Below are 22,561 nucleotides of genomic sequence, written 5' to 3' on the forward strand. Positions count from 1 at the left end.
GTCATACACTGTATTTGTGTATAGACCATAAGCATTAATATCATATTATGTTGACTTCAAGTAGTCATCTATTCTTCAGAGAGATTTTAACATTATTTTAAAGATCTATTCATGTTTGTTTTATGTGTGGGGGTGTTTTGCCTGTTGCATGTAAGTACACTCTGTGTACCTGGTACCCCCAGACCAAGAGGGCATTGGATGCTCTGGAACTGGAGTTAGACATTGTTGAGAGCCATTCTGTGTGTGCTGAGAACCAAACCCCAGTCCTCTAAAAGAGCAGCCGGTGTTCTTAAACGTGGAGCCGTCACTCCATCCCCAGAACCATGGAGGAGCAGCCTCTCCATCCCCAGAATAGAGGAGCAGCCTCTCCATTCCAGGAACCATGGAGGAGCAGCCTCTCCATTCCAGGAACCACGGAGGAGCAGCCTCTCCAGCCCCAGAATGGAAGAGCAGCCTCTCCAGCCCCAGAACCACGGAGGAGCAGCCTCTCCATCCCAGGAACCATGGAGGAGCAGCCTCTCCATTCCAGGAACCACGGAGGAGCAGCCTCTCCAGCCCCAGAATGGAAGAGCAGCCTCTCCAGCCCCAGAACCATGGAGGAGCAGCCTCTCCAGCCCCAGAATGGAGGAGCAGCCTCTCCATCCCAGGAACCATGGAAGAGCAGCCTCGCCATCCCAGGAACCACGGAGGAGCAGCCTCGCCAGCCCCAGAATGAAGGAGCAGCCTCTCCAGCCCCAGAATGGAGGAGCAACCTCTCCAGCCCCAGAATGGAGGAGCAGCCTCTCCATCCCAGGAACCATGGAGGAGCAGCCTCTCCAGCCCAAGAACTACGGAGGAGCAGCCTCTCCAGCCCCAGAATGGAGGAGAAGCCTCTCCAGCCCCAGAAGAACATTTCTATATTTACTCACATTTTAATCTTTTCCTCCATCCTTCTGTCCTTCGTTTCAAACAAGATCTCTTACATTTCACTTTTTTTTTTCACTGTATAGATTGCAGAGTTCTATCTGACCAGATTTTCTTTTGGTGGAAGCACATCCTTGAACTTTCTCTTAGTGCAGATTTTCTGGTTAGCAATCGACTTACCTTTTTATGTCTGAGAAGGTCTTTGTTTAATATTTGTTCTTCAATGTATCTTCTTTAATATATGAATATAGAGTTCCAGTTTGAGAGTTTCCATGCATAACTTTGAAGATTTTAGTCCAGTTGAGAGGCAGCTACAATGGCCTGGGGAGCCTTGCATCAGCTGCCAAGAGCCACGGGGCGCTTTTGTGTCCCTCGAGTGCATGGAAGTTTTACAGCTCTTTAAAATCATCACATGCACCAGACAACATGCTTTAAAGAATGATCCCAGAGCATTAGAAACATCCAGAGTAAAGTTGCATGAAAGCTAAAAAGTAGTGAAAGTGACAGTTGGCCTAAGAAAGCAGAAGAGCTAGTGAGAGCAGCTGGTGTCAAACTGCTGCTCAGAGCATGTCCTACATAGTAAGAATCACTCTGAGCACAACGCACTGAAACCAGTCCTCAGAAGAAGTTTCTAGAACATATGCCATATCGTGACGATCCAGCTCAGAAGCACCGAATCTGGTAGGAAGAAACAAGGCATTGTGCATTTTAACTTTAAACTTAAAACACTAGCAAAAGTTCTAGAAATGCAGATATTTTTCCTGAGTTGGTTTGTTGAAAATGAACGAATCCAGGAGTAGCTTCATAATTTAATTTCCCATGAAGAGAGCACTCCTGAGACCTGTAGAGTGTGGCACGATGTTAATAGCCTTGGGGTGATGGGCCATTCTCACTGAAAATCAACCCTTATTCCATGACACAGGTGCTTACTTAGGGAGCTGTAACAAATTCCCTCTTCCTTTCTAGTGGTGCATAGTTGGGCATAACAAAGGCTTTGTCTTGACAAGTTGGTGAGTTTTCATCCCATGGGAAACACAAGTCCTTCATACAAATTACTAGATTAAATTGATGTTTAGGCATTCAAGACATTTTAAATCAGTCTTCTGAAATAGATGCACCAAATATCAAAATGGCTTGGGGTCACTATAGAATAAAGAAATCCTAGCCTTTTAAGGAAATTGCCACCCTCCATGAGACTATATGTGGTTTTCATAGTTACCTATATTTATACTTTAGGAAAAGAAATAGATGCTACATTCAACTAATTTTAATCAATAAAACTTCAATAAATTCTTCTGCATGTCCCATCCCTGACAGGATTTGCAGTATTACAGAGGGGCTTAGAAATCCTACCATCTATCTACTGGAATATCTAATATCCAACACACATACACACACACACACACACACACACACACACACACACACACACAGAAGCCTGTGGGTTCACAATTAGTCCTTTAAATATTTTTAAATGTAGATCCTTCTCCCCCCCTTCTTTAGGAATTTCAATTTTGGGCCACTTGAAACCATTTGAAACTGTTCCTCTGCTCTTAGTGCCTTCATCCTCTTGAACAAGTGGGATGTTTATAACCATGGTCTACATTTGTAACACTTCCATGCCCTTGTCTACTAGTCTTTGTTTAGCCACTCAGTGATGATGCTCATTCTGTGACCTGTGGCACCTCTGGGTTTGTTACTTATAATTAATCCTCCCCACTCCATATAGGCTATTATTTTCCTGCTTTCATACATATTTGGCTTTTGTTTTTTCAATCAGGTACCAGATATTTTGAATTTATGTTGCTTGATACTGGATGCCTTTATGTTTCTAGAAATGCCTTTGAGCACTGTTTTGAGGAAACAAATCTTTTTAAGGTGGCAGGGAGTTCAGCTGTTGCGGAGGGGAGGAGGGAAGGAGGCAACAAGAGGAAGGGAGGAAAGACAAGATGCGGGACCTTGACCTCAATCAACTCGACCATCTCGTGGCCCACTCTAGAGTCGAGTTTGCACTTTCTGTGCTTTGGAAGGCAAGCACACACTGTCATGCTTCAGCTTGTCTTTTCACCAACTCAACTATAAATCATTTAGAGACAAGTCCAGTCCCAGGTCCTCTTGGTCTGTCTGCTGAATGCACAGAATCATCTGGATAACCAAATGAATGAATGAATGACTTTGCTTTCTCCAGAAAAGCTTAGAGACAAGGTTTCTTCTCATAGTGGAGCCAGCAAGACAGACGCGTCTGTGGTTCTCCGTGGTCCGGCTCCCCTGAATATGTGCGGCTCACTTTACCTTGTTGTTTTCAGAGGGTGTCATTCCTGGGCCCCCCACAGACCTCTCTGTCACCGAGGCCACCCGGAGCTACGTAGTGCTGAGCTGGAAACCCCCTGGGCAGCGAGGCCATGAGGGCATTATGTACTTTGTAGAAAAGGTAAGACCCCAGCACTATCGGCCGTACCACCTCTAACGGTCTTCTATTCTTAAGCCGCGCTCATTTCTAATGCCAGGGAAGTCAAGGAGGGCAGCACTAGGAATAGTCTAAGTTATTTAAACCCTTACAGGTTATGAACGGGTCTCTGTTGAAAATGTGTATGCCACACGGATCTTTATCCCAGCACCCTGAGATTCGCTTGTGTCCCTGAAACCACAGATGGCCTGCAATGGTGATGTTTTCTAGAGCAGGCTCCTCACTCTAGTGTTGGCTGTTTGGCTACTGGTTCTTGTGTCATGGTGACGAGACATGAGGAGGGTAGATGGTAAGAGAACAGAGACGCCGCTGTACTACTTTAGACAGTAGGGAGAGGCGAGGAAAGCGAGCCTTCGCGCACCGCTGTGTAAAGCAGTCCCTTCACACACAGTTGTGCGAGCAACAAAACAATTTGTGAAATCCAATTTGTTTCTCCCCTAAACATTTTACAATCACGTTGGGGATCCGAACATTGGAGGGCAGCACACAATGAAGCAGATGGGTGAGGAGGATGTGAGAGACGATCTCATCGATCTGGTTGATCTGATCGATCTGGTTGATCTGTTGTTGATCGTGCCTTTTCCAAGGAGTTCTGAAGAGCATGTGATACAGGGCGAGGGGTGGGCCAGGACATTACTGAGGACAGCAGCCAGCACTAATTGCATGTGGATCATCTGACAAATGTCACAGGAGTCCTTCATGAGAGCATGGCTCCCGGAAAGGATATTTAAGAAGAATTTAACACGAAGCTCCAAGTCCATTGTTAATGAAGTTTTGATCGGAGCATAAGGGCTGTAGGGCACTTGCCTAGCAGAAAACAAAACAAAACAAACAAACAAACAAACAAAAACTGAGGTTGGGATCTAATTGAGAGGGTTTTTTGGTTTTGTTTTGCTTTATTTTTTTTTATTTTTTTGTCTGACATGTAAACACATTTATGTATTTATTCAGAGCAATGCACTGTTGTCAACCAAAAACTGAGGCTAGCGTTTATGATTGTAAAATTACATAAAAGGAGCGCCCCCACCCTGTCCCCCTCTCCCCAAGGAACTCAATTTTCCCGTTTTATCTGGATTTCGACTCTGATCATTTGATTTCAGAACCACTGTTAGGGCACCTTTCCCTGTAATTACTGTGAGAGGCATCTGCAAATTAGGTGGCAATATAAAAACAGTGTACAGATGCCGTGTACTTTACAGTTGCTAGGATTGAAGCTTGGGTCCGCATACACTAGGCTACTCCTCAGCCTCACTTCCCACTTGTGATCTTATTACTGCCTCCTGAGTACCGCGATTACAGGCTTGTGCCATGAGGCCTGGACAACATACAAACCTAAAAAAATTATATACATACATATGTATATATATACATACACACATACATATATATGTATATACATATATATATATACATATATACATACACACAATACGTATACATACACATTACACAACACATATACATACACATATACATATACATACACATACACATATACATATACATATACATGAGTTCCATTATGGCATTTTCATGAAATTTCATATCCTTATCTCTTCCCTTTCTTCACCCACTTACCCTCTACTTTCTCTGTTCTATTGTCTTGTTTTGTTTTTAGAGGTTTTGCTGCAACTGCTGTTGTTGTTTGGGTTTTTGGGTAACCCAATGGGTTTCACTAGGGTTGCTTACAGGAGCATGCTTCAGGGATTGTTTATAAAATCATAGGTGCCTTATCAGTGGCCATTCCACTGAAGAAAATGTCACCCCTTCACTACCAACCACTAACTAATAAGTATCCATGAGATCCTGCCTACTCTGTGATAGGGCGTTATGTACGGATCTTTCAATATACAGATCTTTCAATATGCAAATTTTAAATATGCACATTAATTATATTTTATATATGTATAATATATACACACATACATATATTTATGTGTGTATATCCATGGCAGCACATTTGTCAGTTGTCAAATTATAGAAGTTGGTTTTCTCCTTCCTCTATGTGGATCTCAGGATTAGATTTAGACAGGTGGGTTTGATGGCAGTGACCTTTATCTACACTGAGCCATCTCACTAGTAAAATATGTAAACATCTTAACAGCCTTTTATTTTCCTCAAACTGGTGGCTCTTACAAATTACACCAGAGTAACACACATCAACGCCCATGGCTTTTCTTTATTATTTATTACTTTTCTTGCCATGAACTTTTCTGAGGTTCCAGCAAATTGCTAACAATAAACTTGTGACTATTTCTCATGAAACATAGGTATCTTCCAAGAGTCTGGTTTTATGAAACCTAAAAGTATACTTACAGTTTCATACTTAAATGTTATCCTTAAATAAAATATAACTTGGGAAGTATCTTAGGCATTTTTTTCTACTTTAATAGAAGCAATGATAGAGTAATAGCTAAATGTGTACTTCCTGGTATATTTCACACACACCCCCATGCTCCCTGCATTTCTTTGACACACTCCACAGGAAGAGGCTCTGAATTAACCCTGGGACTGTAATTAACATTTTGCTGGAACAATGACGCATAACAACCCACCCTGAGACATGGTCTTCACATGAGTCAGCACTGGCTTTTGTCAACATTTTCCTTTGCTCACAGCAGTTTGAATTTTTCCATGAAAGTCTGTAACTTTCCCAGCTCAAAATACATATCATCTGTTATTAAACAATTAAATATTTTTTCTTTTCCCAGCATGCTCAGTTGGACAGGATAGAAGGTAATATTTAAGAGTATGGCATCACATGGGGAAGCTGCACAGAGTGTATTCCACTCTTACGCCATCTGGGATGCTGGAGCAGTTAGGACGCAGAGCTAGGATGTTCAGAGACCTAGGATATATTTACCAAATTTTCTAAATGTCAAGCCACTGTGCTATAAGCCTAATTATTTCTGGTGAGCAATTTACAAGGCGTTGGACTTTGTACAGGTTTACTTGCTGGTCCCCTGACATGTTTTTCACCAACCTAGAATGTTCATACAGCTGAGGCTATCTCCTAAAGCTACCCCTGCATGCACTGGGGACTTGTATGCACATGAACTATGTGCTGGTCTGTCATGTTACAGGCTCATTCAGTAAATGTTGAAGTGCGCCTGTGATTCCTGAGACAGTTGAAACTGAGGGCCTCAGTAGTGAGAGAACTGGGTGAATCAAAGTCTTCCTTTAAACTACCCTACCCCTCTGTGTTCTTCCCAGCCTCAAACTTTCCCTCAGATATCTCATGTCTTGGGTATTTTCTCTTATTTCCCTTTCAAAATTCTGGTTTTTACAGGCACAGAACCATGTCACTTGCTCACACTGCTTCTATCTTTAGGAATGAAAACAAGTGGTGTTTGCCAGAGGCTGTGTAATGAACAGCATTTGTTAGTTAAACTTCTTAATTCTTAAAAGCAACCCTGTGAGGTTCATACCTTTATTTTCATGATGCCTATTTTATAAATAAGGAAACTGAGTAATTGATAGGTTCTTATCATTTGCTTCAGAGCACACAGTAGGTACAAAACAGAGACTTGTCTGATTGTACTACGTCCTGTCAACGTGTAATCTTACATCTTCATTCAAGGGTTTCCAAGGCACTGTAGGAACTGAATTTATTCATTTACTCATTGCTTAATTTTTCATTTGTTTGTTTTTTTTTGTTTTTTTTGTTTTTTGAGACAGAGTCTACTCTGCATCCCAGCTAGCCTGGAAGTCACTGTAGCCTTGTGTGTCTTCAAATTCATGACTTTCCTCCTGCTTCAGCCTCCTGAGGGCTGAGGTAACATATGTGTGCCACTACACCTTTAAATCTCTTTAAATTTGTTTGTGTTTTTTAAAAGCATTTTATTATTTATTCTAAAATTAGGGCATAGTTTCACAAAGGAGCATCTTTGGATTTCTATAACCATATACATTTTTTCATGCACTCAGAGAAGAAGCTCCTAGTGCCCCTCTAGGCTGAGGCAGTGAGCAAGGAGGTTCCCTGAGCTCGTGGAATGCACCTTCTGGTAGAGGAGACAATAAATAAATACATTTCTACTAGTGACAAATGTTTGGATCATTAAATAAAGCAGGGCAAGGTGGCAAGAGAAGGCCCTGGATTCTTCCAAACTGGTGAAGAGAGGTGATCTAAACAGGTGTTTCTGAGGAGGTGGCAGGCCAGAAGCAATGTTCCAGAAATTTAAGTATGGAAGCCAGTTTATTGAACCCACTAACCCTGTCCTTGAGGTAAAGACTTCTATAAGTAGATGGATAGCTTGCTTATATTCAAATGAAACAAAGTGTTAAAATAGTTTATCAAACACTAAAAAGCTGCATTTGATGTAGCATCCTGTGGCCTTCATATGTCCCTTCTTCCACACCTCTTCTCCAGACCAGCTCTAGAAAACAGGGTGGTTTTTTGGCAGTAAATAAGCATGAACCCTCTGTGTGCTCCGGGAGCTTCTAGTGATGTCAATGTTCCCATTGCAGTGTGATGTGGGAACAGAAAACTGGCAGCGTGTCAACACAGAACTCCCAGTGAAGTCTCCTCGCTTTGCTCTGTTTGACCTGGTGGAGGGGAAATCTTACCGCTTCCGTGTCCGCTGCTCAAATTCAGCAGGAGTTGGTGAACCCTCGGAGACAACTGAAGTGACCCTCGTAGGGGACAAACTTGGTAAGTGTAGGGTCAGACCAGGCAACTGTGACCTTGTGTGTCAAGAGAAAATTCCAAAGCAAGAATAAAATAGCATGGCTTTGCTCATGCAAAGCAAACATCACAGGTTTCAACAGCGGGTATAGTTTTCAGTGTCTGTAAACATTTCATTTACTATTATGCTTCCTAAATAACATTTCTTTAGCACAATTCATTATAAAACAGAGCAGCTATATGTATTACATGATCATGTGAAATAATATTTATGCATGTATGTTTCCGCATATGTGATGGAAATGAAACCTATTAAACGATCTTGAGTTTGATCACCATTTTCTTCTATACACAGATATCCCCAAAGCCCCTGGTAAAATCATCCCAAGTAGAAACACAGATACATCAGTGGTGGTTTCTTGGGAGGAGTCCAAAGATGCCAAAGAACTGGTTGGATACTACATAGAGTCCAGTGTTGTTGGCTCTGGCAAGTGGGAACCCTGCAACAACAACCCGGTGAAGGGCTCACGGTAATGCGTGCTTGTGTGCGTGTGTGTGTCCGTGTGCATGAGTGCACTTGCACATGTGTGTGTTGATGTACTTGTTCACTTGTATGTGTGCATGTGTGTTCCAGGATCATTGTAACTACATGTAGTACACACATTCAGTGGAAGAATAAACACACACACACACACACACACACACACACACACACACACACACACACGCTTAGAGAGATGACTAAGCAGTCAAAGCGTATCCTGCTCTTGCAGAGGCCTTCAGTTCAGTTCCTAGCACCCACATTGGGAGATTCACAACATCTTGTAACTCCAACCCCAGGGGATCTAACAGTCCCCTCTATGGGCATCTCTATATACAGGCACACCCCTAAACATATAGATATAATTTAAAAACAATTAAGAAGACATATACATGCCAGGCAGTGGTGGCACATGCCTTTAATCCCAGCACTTGGGAGGCAGAGGCAGGCAGATTTCTGAGTTCCAGGCCAGCCTGGTCTACAGAGTTAGTTCCAGGACAGCCAGGGCTATGCAGAGAAACCCTGTTTCAAAAAACCAAAAACCAAACCAAAACAAAACAAAAACCAAAAGAAAAAAAAAGACATATACACATTTACTTTAACTAGTCAAATGAATTAAAGGTGAGTATAGCTAGTGTAATATATTTGGGAAAAAAGACTTGTCATGTCAAACACCTAGAAGAAACATAAAATACCACCTAAAAGTTTATTTTATGGTTCTTTCCTGATTTGATTTTTTTCCATTGATACTCAATTGTCTTTCACTTACAAAGTAATATTAGATTCTAAGGACCTAACATGTTCTACTAAATGTGTATACCTTGGTATTTCAAAAGAACAGAGAACAGACCATCAGCACTTTACAAATTCTGAACATCAACATGATTAAACCCAGGACCAAGCAGACAGAAAATCCCATTGAAACAAGGACATTCAGATAGTTTGCCACCTCTTTGTATCTGTTTTCGATGTGGGGAAAGTTTTTTTTTTTTCTTGCTTTTAATTATTTTCTCAACCAGCCAAGCCTGCTTTAGTTTAGGACCAGTCTGAGAAGAGTCCCTAGAAGGTATCTGAGGGCTGTTGGGTGCCTTCTACTTGGCCCTTTCCCAAGGCCACGGACTCCCAGAGCATGAGAGGAGGCAGAACCCAAGAAGCTGGAGACCACAGGTTAAAGGGAGAGGCAGGATGTTTCACATGACATTTATTTCTTAGACTGAAATGTCCGTACATTCCATCTCTATTCTGGGGCATTTAGAAGCCCAGGAATCCAGCATCTATATTTAACAACAACAACAACAACAAAAGCAGGAGCCAGTGAAAGGCAGACACTGTGTTATTCATCTTCATATCTATAACTAGTCCAATCATGACCTCTGAAATGCTTGAACCTACCTACATTCAAAGATACTGCTTCCTTTGTTAATATTTGAACAGTGAGTGATCATAGTGTCATTAGCAGGACCATTGTTTCCTGTGGGTTACAGTCTTCAGGGCTGATTTTCATGTTTAGGTGATTCCTGGAATGCTCCTTACAGCTATAGCAGTTGTTGAGGAGTAGGGTGGTTTTAAATGTGAAGCTACCAAGGATCCATACCTTATAGTTGGAGCTTTGTATCTAAACAGTAGTTCTGGACCAGATTCCAGTGCGATTTCTCATGTAATGAGTCCTTCTCTGGCATAAAGGAGGTAGCACTTAGGTTTCTGTGGCAGGATTTATCAGTACCTTACATTTTAAATATATACCTGAACTGGCTACTCATAATGTTACCAACAGACCAATTATTTATTAAGTGCTTCATTTGTGCTAGACCCACTAATGACATTTTAAATTCTATCTAGTTTATCTTCATGCAGAATTAATATGTGGTTGTCTTATTGTTTTCCTGTTGAACATTTTCTGACGAACATTCAGGGGAAGCCAGGATTTCTCTGTCTCTGTCTCTCTCTGTCTCTCTGTCTCCCCCTTCTCTCTTTCTTTCTCTGACAGAGTGACTTTTATAAATTGCCCACATGGCTTTCTTGTCTAAGGTGCATATATTACTGGAAGCTCTCAGTGTCTTTTCTTCCTCTTTTTTGAAAAATGGATCTTTCCAGTACAATCCAGGCTGTTCAGATCATTCAGTTAAGCTGCCAATCACTTCCCCTAATGGTCCTCCTAGGAAAGGCTCTGAAAGCTCTCTTTCATCTTTAGATTTACTTGCCATGGACTGACGACTGGCCAGAGCTATATTTTCCGGGTCAGAGCAGTGAACGCAGCTGGACTTAGCGAATATTCCCAGGATTCAGAAGCCATTGAAGTCAAAGCTGCTATCGGTAAGTTCCCTTTATGCAATTTGGTTAAGGAAAATACTGAACGTTTCTAACTTTCCATCATTTCCATAAACAGTTTAAAGTTTCTAATTTCACTCCATGATTCCATCATTAAACGGTCATTTTCTCTGACTATAGCTGACACTAACCTTCCATAGCTGACGTTTTACAGGTCTCCATCACTTACCAGCATCTACCTCCATAGCATTTCCATCTTCACATTCCAGTCTCTTCAGACATTCCCCAGTGTACGAAACTCCATGCTAACTTCATGTTCATCCTGGGACCTAGCAGGCCACTCTGCTTCCATGAAGTGGTACATCACCATAACTTGTATCATATTATATCTAAAAGCCATCTCATCTGCAACAGAGCCTGGCTCCTTCCTAACAGCGTATTGCCATGTGGCTGAAATTCATGCGAGACCCACTGTGGTTGCTTAAGCACATATTTCGTCTCTGTTTGCAAACTAACCAACAGTAACATCATTAGAAGGTAATTATATGTATATATGTGTTGTACCTCCAAATCTTGGATAGAGCTAGTTCAGAAAAACGGAAATAAAAAGTACAATATGCTAACATATTAATGGAAATATTTGATTGGGTATGGATCTCAGTAATAGAGCACATAGTTATGATATGTAAAGCCCCGTTATCACTGAAAAAAAGATTGGGTAGATATGATGGTGCACACCTATAATCCCAACAACTGGGGAAGCTGAAGCAGGATAATTATGAACTCAAGGCCCCAGGCTACATGGCAAGATGCTATCTCAAAATCTAGAGCAACAGAACTACACCAACAACCAGATTTAATGTCAGCTTTCTTCTTTGGCCATACTATAAGGTGTACAGTAGCGGACATGTTATTTTATGGATTAGGAGGTACAATATTACTGTTGCACTAACAGTCACGATTTATGTAAGTGTTATATAGTTAGTGTCTTTAATTTTGTGTCTGCACACTTTGTGGTCCTTCCTCTATTCTGTTAAATATTAGAACATCTATCTCCCAAGAGATGTCTGAGATTTGCTTTTTCCTGTCACAAGCGAAAACCCTTTGGGTTCTGCAAATAGAAATGGTTTCTGTTCTGTCTTCAGTCTGTGTCTGTTCTCGTTTCTTCTTCTAAACTATGGGGATGTTAAAATGTTCCCTGGTGCAATTGTTAAACCAAGATTGGCTTTTGCTCTGCTTCTGTCCTAAATGCCAATGTTTGTTTTGCTCCAAGAGTACCGTGTACAGGGTCTGGCTCATGTCATTTCTGTTGTCTGGTGACCATAGGGGGAGGACTGTCTCCAGATGTGTGGCCTCAACTGAGTGATACGCCTGCTGGACTAACAGACTCCAGGGGGGGCATGAATGGTGCCTCCCCACCAACCTCTCAGAAAGATGCTTTGCTCAGTAGCAAACCTAATAAGCCTTCACCACCCAGTAGCCCTTCCAGCCGGGGCCAGAAAGAAGTAAGTAAAGTAAGTGAATCAGTTCATGAGGAGCTCAGCCCACCACCCCGGGAAGCAGCTCCCCAGGAGCAAAGTAAGCCTGAGCCCCCGAGCAAGAAGAAGGATCCAGTAGGTGAGAACTGCCAAGTTCAGCTCGTCATCCATCATTGCCCTCCATCATTGCGTCTCCATCATTGCACTTACCTCTCATTGTCTGACCACACGCTTTCTCTGTGTTCATGCCTCATGCTGCTTCTGAGTTTTATGTTTCTATCAGTCATTCGACATGCTTTGATCTGATATGCTATCAGAGTCATCTTGTGGGGTTGGCATTTATGCGTTATTTCTTAAGCTTATCAGTGACAAAATATTTACAGGACCTTTTGGATGAAGGGAAGTTAGTAGGGAAGATACTCTACACCCTCGACATGAGGGTAGGAAGGACTTGGTGATCAACCAGGTTGTGTACAGCTCTTTGACATGTTCATTCTCAGAACATGCACAGGAAAATATTGCACAATGAAGTGACAGCGTGCCAAGGCCAGAGTTACTAATTTCCATTGTTCAACCTCAGGCTTTTAAACAACTGTTCATATTTCATTCAAATCACTAGTTCTCAGCAGATATGAAAAGCTCAATATGGTATTATAGTCATGGAGAGCTACATCTCATAATACTCCTTCCCTGAAGGGACTCTTGGGAGATTGTTAGAAAGCTAATTATGAGCTGCGTGGGTACTTTGGATTAGTGTGTTCTAGGAGTCAATGTACCATATAAAAGCACTGATAAATTTTAAGTGTCTTCTGTCCATTCCCAATCTCTACCTCACCTCAGCTTTCATAACTCCTCTACTTTCTTGTTTTTAACCCTTTTTTTGTCATTAAATAAGCTTAAGTGGTATAGTCTCCATAAGTGCTCTGAAATAGGTTACACACACACACACACACACACACACACACTCAAAATTACTTTATTCTAAAGGTCTTCTTTGTTCCCTAAAGTTGCTTTGAATAGAAATGAGATAATTTACGTAACTTTTGTAATTCAAACAAATGCCCGCAAGCATTCTGCTGTGACGCACAGCTAGAAGGACTTCTTGCTGTCACCCTTCTTTCTTCTTTGAAAACTATCATTTCAGTGGTTGGATGTAAAGGGGACCAGCAAAGCCATGTAAATATACGAGGAGTTGTGAAATATCCTTTAGATTTTTTTTCTAGGCAGGTACTAGCAAACACAGCAATAGCTTACCTAGCCTTATGTGCTATATACCAGGAGTTTAAAATACTGTGGTAAACATGTATCTACCAAGAGAAAGACCTATGGCAAATGGTGCACTGTGCTATAAAATAGGGTTTCTCTAAAGGTATATTTGACAGAGCTACAGGATATTTTCCTGGTTGGAATGTATCCATCAGGATGAGTATATCTGAATACAAACCATTTGGAACTGTATGGAGAAAATAAAAAATAAGCGAACTGAGATAGAAACCAAGATATATACAAATTCTGTTGTCATCAGATGCCAAATAAAAATAAACCTCAAAACAACAAAAGTGTAGATTCCTGAGGGGAATATTTTGCCTTATGAGGAAAAATATTTGGTTTTTTTTCTTTGTTGTTGTTGAGAACATACCATTTTACCAGACAGATTTTTTTTAAAAATCCTAGTTTGATGATTTCAGTACACTTTCTCAGTGTTTATTTTTTTCTTGTATGCCAAGCCAGGTGCCAAGTTTCAGATCCATCTCACATTTTCATGGCTTCCTATGTCTAGCACCCTTTACATGGTACTAGGCAGGGATGGTGAATGTATTCAGACTCAGAAATGCATGTCTCTTACTCATGAGTTATTCATCTCGTGACAGCGGTGCCTTCTTCACCGTATGACATCACTTGCCTTGAAAGTTTTCGTGACTCAATGGTTCTTGGATGGAAGCAGCCAGATACGACTGGAGGGGCAGAGATTACAGGCTATTATGTGAACTATCGTGAGGTGGTTGGTGGGGTACCAGGAAAATGGAGGGAAGCCAACATCAAGGCCATCAGCGATGCAGCATACAAGGTAAGCAAGCATATCTCTCTGCGGTGTGACACATCCTGGGAATGGTGACATGCTTGCGTGTGCACACCCAGGACTTGTTAAAGGATTTGTGTCATTTTTCTGGTGTTCATTGACAACACTGTCATGGGGAGATAAGATCAGTATGGCTAGCTAAGCAGGACATACACTTTCTGATTCACATATGTAAGCATTATAATAGTGGCTCTTACGCCCAGGAAGAAGAACATGTGTCAGGGAGTGGGGGAGAACTCCTGTCAGAGAGTGGGGGTGGAGTGGGACTTCACTGCTCTGCCTATCACAGATGCCTCAGACTCTTTATGTTGGATCAACTGTTCAGCATTCTTAGAACATCATCTGCTAGGTCCAGTTGCCAAGTCCCAACACTCATAGACATATGCACAGAGTCCAGAACAAGGTCAGGCCAGGCCAGGAAATACCCTATGTTGAAATCAGTACCACACTATTTCTACTTAACATTTGAAATCTATGACATATCAAACAATAACTAGGAATGCTAACATAAAACTGTCATTTTTGCTTTCTGTCACAGGTTGTCATTAGATGGCTCAGGCTGACCTCAAACTTGTAATCTTACGGCCTCATCCTCCAAAGCACTACTGTTACAGGCATGTACTGCCACACTCAGCTACACAGTTGTATCTTTAAGATTCTCTATGTGGCTGTGTACAGCTTTTTATTACATATAGTATTCCACCAAACAACTATACCATAATATGCCCTCCTTTCCCTTACTGATTGGTGTGTAGGCCATTTTATGGTTTTTTTTGTTGTTGTTGCAGGATATTTGATCACATTGTAAACCCTGAGGTTGTGTTATGTACTGGACAAACCTTTTTCTAATTGTGGTGTGACTCAGCCCTTAGCACACATTAGTCCCTCTGGCAGAAATACAAACATGCCCTTAGTACATGCCTCTAATCCCAAATATGAAGGTAAAGTTAGTTTGTAGAAAGAAGCATTGATGTTTGAAAGTGACATCTAATTGAGAGGCAGAAAAAGTTACAGATCAGAGAAAGCTTTGACAGAATAGGATATGTCCAACTCTTATAGAACAGACAGGAAAGAGAAGCTATTTAAGAAAGCACAGAGAGGAAGAAGGGAGTTTCACCAGGACAGTGATAGAGAGCAGGTTGCAGAGAGAGAACAAGCTAGACACAAGTGAAGACAGAAGGAGTCAGAGGATGAGAAGGAACCAAAAGATTCCAGATTGCCAGAATTAGTTTGAGACTAAGCAGAGACAAAAGTCAAGGGGGGTGAGGGGAGGATTGAATCGGCCAGCTTTAAGAGGAGCTTGAGCCAGAACAGCTGAGCTGAATTATCCAGCCAGAGGTCAGAAAGAACTAGGAAGGGTAAGACTCAAAGGCTGAAAACCTTCTAGGCCTACATTAGATTATACAGAGCCTAGAAGATTCCAGGACTAAGCCTAGATTAGCAGACTAAGGAAGTGAGCCTTAGAGATGACAACTAAACAGAATAAAAGTTACAGTTGCAGTTTGTAGCTACATCAAGCAATATAGCCATGATATTACACATGTATGCTAATACACATAGGCGCCAGTTTCTAGGCAACTAGACTTGTCGAGTTAGAGCCTCTGTTCGCCTTCCCCTCTACTGCACAGCTCTCTTCTCCTTCCTGAAGTGTGTGGAATCCTTCAACTGCCTGCATCCTTGCCCACATTTGGCTATTCAAACATCCTCAGTTTTGATAATTTGAGTGTCAAATGAGTTTCAAGGTCTTTTCCTGTACATAGGCTCTATGTTTATATACTCTTCTCTAGTATGCCCCTTCAAAGTCTTGCTCATTTTCCTCATGGTTTTCCTCCCAACTTGCAGCAACCTCTAGTGTTGTAAACACAATCAGTGAATGTGTGGCTCTTAGCAGAAATGTCTCCCTGATGCCAGGGTCACAGAGACTTTGCACTTGGTTACGTTCTAGATGCCTCGCAGACACTCATATTTCAGTTACTAATTCATCTTTGAAGTTAGTATGTGTTGTGAGCCAACAGTCAAAATCGATTTCCCCTAATGGAGGCACATCCCTTCCAGAACCACCTTAGTGAGACTTCTCACTTTCCCATGATTCCTCTTACTCATGTCTGTCCTGTGCTCTGTATCCTCCTCATTGGTCAGTTCATCCACCTCTGCATTAACAGTCCACTAGTCCAGACATCAGTTTCATGGCAAGTGATCCATTCTCCCATTTCCTTGTTCTTTCAGGGTCACTCTTAGTTCTTGGCCCTTTGGTATAAATTACGGAATTACTAAGTTCCACCAAAACAAACCAAGACAAAGTATGAGGAAAAGTAGTATGTTAAACTAAAACCTGTTAGAATTCTGATGGGAGGTGCATAGAATTTATTTGTATGTTGAGGAGTAATTGACATATTAAGTATATTGATTCTTCTAACCCTTGAGCATTAGTAGTTTTCTCCACTTGTTTTTATTTTTGTGGGGGAGCCTACTTGCGGAGGTCAAAGGGCAATTCACAGAAATAAAAAAAAAACAAACAAACAACATATACTGATTTTACATATAGCTGTTTTAGTTTTGTTAATTTAAAAATGAATTTATAAGTTCTTTGAGAATCTCCTAGAAATAGTCCTATTAAATGCAAATAATACACTTACTTCTTCACATCCAAACCTTATTATACTTTATGCTTCATTTTCCTGCGTTACTTTCCACCTATGACCTGGAACAGGAATGGCAATGTAGCCATTATAGACATGATCCTTTGGGGCTTTTTGTTTGTTTGCTTGCTTGTTTGCTTGTTAGTTTTATTTTTTGATACAAGGTCTTACTATGTAACCCAGGCTGGCCTAGAACTTGCAGCAATCCTCCTGCCTCCTATCTGAGAATTGGGGTTATAGGCACATGTCACCACACAACCTTGTTTTTTTTTTGTTTTTTGTTTTTGTTTTTTTTTTTGAATTGCTAAGGCTGGAAGTCAGGGCCTCTTGTATGACTGATAAGCACTTTACCACTGGACCACAGCACAAGTCTTTGGTCTTTATCTTACAATAAAAACATTCCAACATCAGGATTACATTTGCTACAGTTACTTTATAGCCAGCATTACCAGAGAAAGGAGAGTTTTATCTTAGTCCTTGTTTGTTAAAAGTGAATTTGAATTATTTTTAAAAAAAATGAGTCAGAGTGGTCACACACTATTTCTTTTTAGTATAGTCAACTAATCGAATAGAAACAACCCATAGTCCTTTGAAAAAATATATACATACTGGATTTTGTTGGTAATTGTCACCTAAGTTTTTTGCTTCAGTGTTAATGAATAAGATTATCCTGAGAGTAGCTAGAATTTTATACCAATGAATGACATGAACAGTACAGGAAGAGAAGCCTGTAGCATCATCTCACCAGAAAACTGCTCATTTAAAATTAATATTTCAAAATGACCAGGAAGACAAAGTGAGTATTTCATGCAAATGGTAAGTTTTGCCTTAAAGGCAGTGTTTTCAATTATTGGTGATAGGTTTTTTTCTTTTAGTTGGTGTTTACATAGTGTGTAGCTTTTTATCATTTGATTTTCAACTTTTCTATGTCTTTATGCTTTTCATGTATTTTAGAAATAGCACAGAATTAAATCGTGTGGTGTAAGTGTACAATCCTGGTACTGCAGAGGTGAAGGCAGGAGGGCCAGAAATTCAAGGCCAGCCTGGGCTATCTGAGACTCTGCTTCAAAACAAACAGACAAACAAACAAACAAACCCCATAGAATTATAAAATTACACTAGTTCCCTTAGCCTGACAGCTGATATTTTTATATCATTTTGGAATATTTAACATTATTACCAATTTTTTAAAGCAAATTACCATATTATTATGTACTTTCCACTTGGTCTTTCTGTGGTATGTATTTTTCTGTTATCCATTGACTGCTTTTGAATATTTAAAACATTTGTGCACATTTATTAATTTTGTGTCTACCCACCTACATGGAGGTCAGAGGACAACTTTCAGGAGTCAAGTTTCTTCTCATTCTGTGGGTTCTGGGGATTGGTACCTGTGTGGGAGTCAGGCTCAGTGGCATCTTTATGCATTTAGATATCACACTGGCCCTGAATATATTTTAACATATTTCCTCTCCTCCTACTTTACCTTGAGAGACATTGGGGTTGATTTTTTTTATAGGTAACTGAACAAGTTTCAAATCTGGCATCATTATGTTTGTTTTGCTCTCATTTCAGAAACAAAACCTTAAAATATTTTAGTCCATTTACCCCCTTTCTAGATCATGTGCTTCTGATTATTATTGACTTGTGTGTTTAATATTATGAATTACTTGGGTCTTTTGTTTATTCCCATTTTGTCTTGTTGTTTTTTGGCTACACTTTGTAGCCCTGCAGACCTGGAACTTATTATCTAGCCCAGGTGGGCCTCAGACTCATAGGGATTCACCTATCTCTGCCTCCCAATTGCTGAGATGAAAGTTGCACAACACCACATCTGGCACAGTTACTGTTTCTTGAATTTTATTTTTTATTTATGAGTATGTGTGTATACCTGCTTGCCTGCATATGCATGCTGGTACCCTTAGAGGCTAAAAGAGGGCATCAGATTCCCTGGAGCTGAAGTTGGATGCTCTTTAGATTACAGCAGGGATGTGATTAGGAAAGGGTGTGACTTGTAGGCTATAGCCTAGGATATACCCAATAGAAGAAGTAATAATTTACATGTTAAATACTAGATCACCATAATATGCTTTGTCACATCAAATTAAATAGGTAAAATGTTGACAATTGCTTGCAATGTTATCCATGTTATAGATTAGCAACTTGAAGGAAAACACAGTGTACCAGTTTCAAGTGTCAGCAATGAACATCGCAGGACTGGGAGCACCCTCCGTGGTGAGCGAGTGCTTCAAGTGTGAAGAATGGACCATTGCTGTTCCGGGTAAGCTGGGAACTGTGCCTTTCCTCCAGCAAGTTGGAATGACCTGAGGTGCTATCTAGATGGCACTTAAGAGACAGGAATCCACTTGCAATGCTTACCTAAAATGTTTTAAGATAACATGAAATAGTAGATAGCAATGTAAACTTGAAAATAAATTCCTCATGCTCCTATTTCAACTAAAACCCATAGCTGCCATTGCTCAGCCTTCGTTTTGGGGACTAACAGAAATATATACTTTGAGCCAAGTGAGCACTTGGGAACTTTTCAATTTGTCTCTTAAAGACCAATTAAGAGCATTGCAAATTTACTTCCAGAACCATTTACCACATCCTTTGATGCTGTTCTTCCCTTGTCTGAAGCACATACCCACCAACACCCAAATCGTCCTCTAGAGATCAGGCGAAGATGGTGGCTTCTCCCTGTTATCTGCCTTCCTCCCTCTTCCTAGCTCTTCACTAAGTTGCCTACATGGGCTTATCATGCCTGAATGGGCTATGAGCCTGGCTTCTCTCTACTAAGCCCTAGTATCTGTATGTCCACATACCACACCCTTCCCTCAACAGTCAGAATCTGACTAGCCAGTAGTCTGCTCTGGATGTTGTCATGGGGGCGGCTGGACACAAGAGGAAGAAATGAAAGAAGTAAGCAGAAGAACTTACCTATGTTTATGCCTCATATGGTGCCATAAAACCAAACACATATAAACGTTGAATATTAACAGACTTATTAAATCATTAAGGTCCCAACTAGTAATGGGCACATGATAGATGATTTAATTTTGCTATTGACTTCTGACCCAAACACACAGAACTCCTTGGCTTTATAATCAACATATCTAACAACTGTCATGTTAGCATCACAAGTTGTATGAACACTTCAGATCACACGAAGGCAACCTGTGTGGGCAGCCACTCTGCCCATTCCACCCATTCTACTTCAAATTCCTTTGTTTGAAACCCTGAAACTATGTATTCCTGAAGAACTACCACATTGCCCTACCTAGCAAATACATCTCTGCTTTACTTCTTCCAAATGTGAATAAAAAGCTAGTAAAAAGAAAAAAGAGGTTCAAGTTTTGTTCCACATCAGCAGATATGCAGAGGCAAACACCTGCCTGTGAGCCAGGTGTTAAAAAGTTCTTTCTGCCACTCACGCAGGTGGATCTGTTTCCAGATTCTTGCAGTTCTTAAAGTTAAATGTGACTGTCTACAGACTTAGCACCCACAAAGTAGCTATGTCAATGAAACAGTTGCAGAGTGGGCTCAGTAAAGAAACACCCTGCCAAACACCCTGATGGGTCCTTGACTTACTGAGGAATGTTGGGCAAGCAGGTGTCAGAAGCTGTTCTAGAACACAGCGTAAGTACTTTGTCTTCCTTCCGTTGTGAAGGCGACTAACCTGAAGTACAAGTTAAATGACACACGGAGAGTCACAAGGGGAACAAGTAAGTGGCAGGGTTAGGACTTGAACTGTGGCCTTCCTCTTCCCTGAGGTGATAGAGCAGTACCTAGTCCCACCTATAGAGAAGGCTGGCTGCCCCACTGGCTGCAAGGATGACCCAAGTTCACAGTCACCAAAGCCCTTTGCTGAGCAGAACAGGTCAAACTATTTGATGCTAATATTTAAATATATTTCCATAGAAGGTATTGGAAAACAAGAATGGTACATATTTGAAATTGCTAAACTAAAGTAAATAAGAAAGCAAATATTGAACTACCAGTTGCGCAGTGCTGGGGCATAGCAAGGTGATGTCAGTGTTTGCAGTTGATGTCGGGTCACTGTGAGTCACTTCAGGTGATTTTGATTGGTTAGTTAGACAGAAGTTGTTTATTTGAAAGAAAAAAGAGATATGCGCTTGAATAGCAGCCAGGGGTCACATAAAGATACACATGGTGACATCATAGTTTAGACTTGAAAAATGCAGCTACATATGCACAGCACACATATAGGGTCTTTTCTTCAGAAGGTTGTCAAGGCTTCTGTAGATTGTATGCTAGTTACCCTCAGAGTGCCTGAAATAAGTGAGGACTGTGTCTGCCCTAAAACAGCCTGTGCTCAATAAGTTGTGTAGCAGCCATGGACCATATGCCTACTTTCAGGAGACTGATAGGTTTCTAAAGAGAAGACCAACCTGGGGGTCAGCTCAGGGATGCTAAGGGTGACTGTGTGTGTACTCAGAGCGAGTCTCCTCATGCACACTGACTTCTGCTGCTTTCTCTCCCTGACTCAGGACCACCACACAGCCTGAAGCTCAGTGAAGTCAGGAAGAACTCCCTGGTTCTTCAGTGGAAGCCTCCAGTCTACTCAGGCCGGACTCCAATCACGGGTTACTTTGTGGACCTGAAGGAAGCCAATGCCAAAGATGACCAATGGCGAGGACTTAATGAGGCAGCCATTGCAAACAAGTACCTGAGGGTGAGAGGCTGCCCTGTAACTTAGAGCATGCTTTCTCTTCCTAAGCAGGAAAACTACTAACACTAAGCTAACTTAGTCAGACACAGTTTCATATTTTGGGCTCCTGGTGAGATTCCATCCACTTGGCAATAATTAGAGGTGGGAATTTATTTTATTTATTTTTAATGTTTTTTGATATTTGAAACTTGGGTGACCTTTCACCTGAATTCTTTAATCTGGAGTTAACAGGCATCTGCTAGCTCCCTCCTCTTTCCCCCCTTGCTCTGACTTGCTCTGCTGCTTATTGTTATCCATGTCTTTAAGGTGGCTCTCCTCTAATTGTTTGTGACAGTGGCTTTTTCCTGGATGGTGCTGTCCTTACAGAGTCCACACTGGTACACCTGTAATTGAAGGTTCTTTGGGGGTCATGTCCTGCCTTACTTTGCTTAGTAGGATGTGCCTGTGCTTGCATGAACACGCAGGGCTTACTGGAATGGATTCACTCGACTCTTGACCTTCACCTTACCCTTACTCCAGACCCCCTGAATGTGTTTACTGAACCTGTGCCTAACTCACACACAGGTGTTGCTTGTAAGCAGCAGGCTCTGTTACTTGTGTGGGCTGTGTTTTGTAAGCCAAAAAAGACTGTTCCCCTGCCCAGGATGGGGACAGACAGAGTGCCTGAAAACTCTAAAGACGTGGCAGAACAAGAAATGGGATCCCATGGCATAGTGTGACTTTACCATAACCACTCAGATTTGCATATAGCATTCACACCAATTGGTTCACACCTGTGTTGGTAATTCAAGCATGTGAAATGAGGAGTGGATGGAAGGACACCCCCATAGGAAGACCAACAGTATCAACCAACCAGAGCTCCCAGGGA

General features: G+C 41.3%; 1 protein-coding gene across 3 annotated transcripts in view; it reads left to right on the forward strand.

Annotated features, from left to right (window-relative positions):
- Myom1 (myomesin 1) overlaps positions 1-22,561 on the forward strand; it is a 117,127-nt gene that overhangs the window by 53,724 nt on the left and 40,842 nt on the right. For 2 of the 3 annotated variants that reach the window (XM_031368717.1, XM_031368718.1), the window contains exons 14-20: positions 3,210-3,334; positions 7,838-8,021; positions 8,350-8,524; positions 10,727-10,848; positions 14,153-14,349; positions 19,155-19,281; positions 21,512-21,696. In XM_031368717.1, coding sequence (XP_031224577.1) covers positions 3,210-3,334; positions 7,838-8,021; positions 8,350-8,524; positions 10,727-10,848; positions 14,153-14,349; positions 19,155-19,281; positions 21,512-21,696 — 1,115 coding nt within the window. Of the gene's footprint in view, positions 1-3,209; positions 3,335-7,837; positions 8,022-8,349; positions 8,525-10,726; positions 10,849-12,129; positions 12,421-14,152; positions 14,350-19,154; positions 19,282-21,511; positions 21,697-22,561 lie in introns of all 3 variants that reach the window. The other variant, XM_031368719.1, reaches the window with a different exon arrangement.

The sequence above is a fragment of the Mastomys coucha genome, unplaced genomic scaffold (assembly GCF_008632895.1).
Source record: "Mastomys coucha isolate ucsf_1 unplaced genomic scaffold, UCSF_Mcou_1 pScaffold14, whole genome shotgun sequence".
Taxonomy (NCBI): domain Eukaryota; kingdom Metazoa; phylum Chordata; class Mammalia; order Rodentia; family Muridae; genus Mastomys; species Mastomys coucha.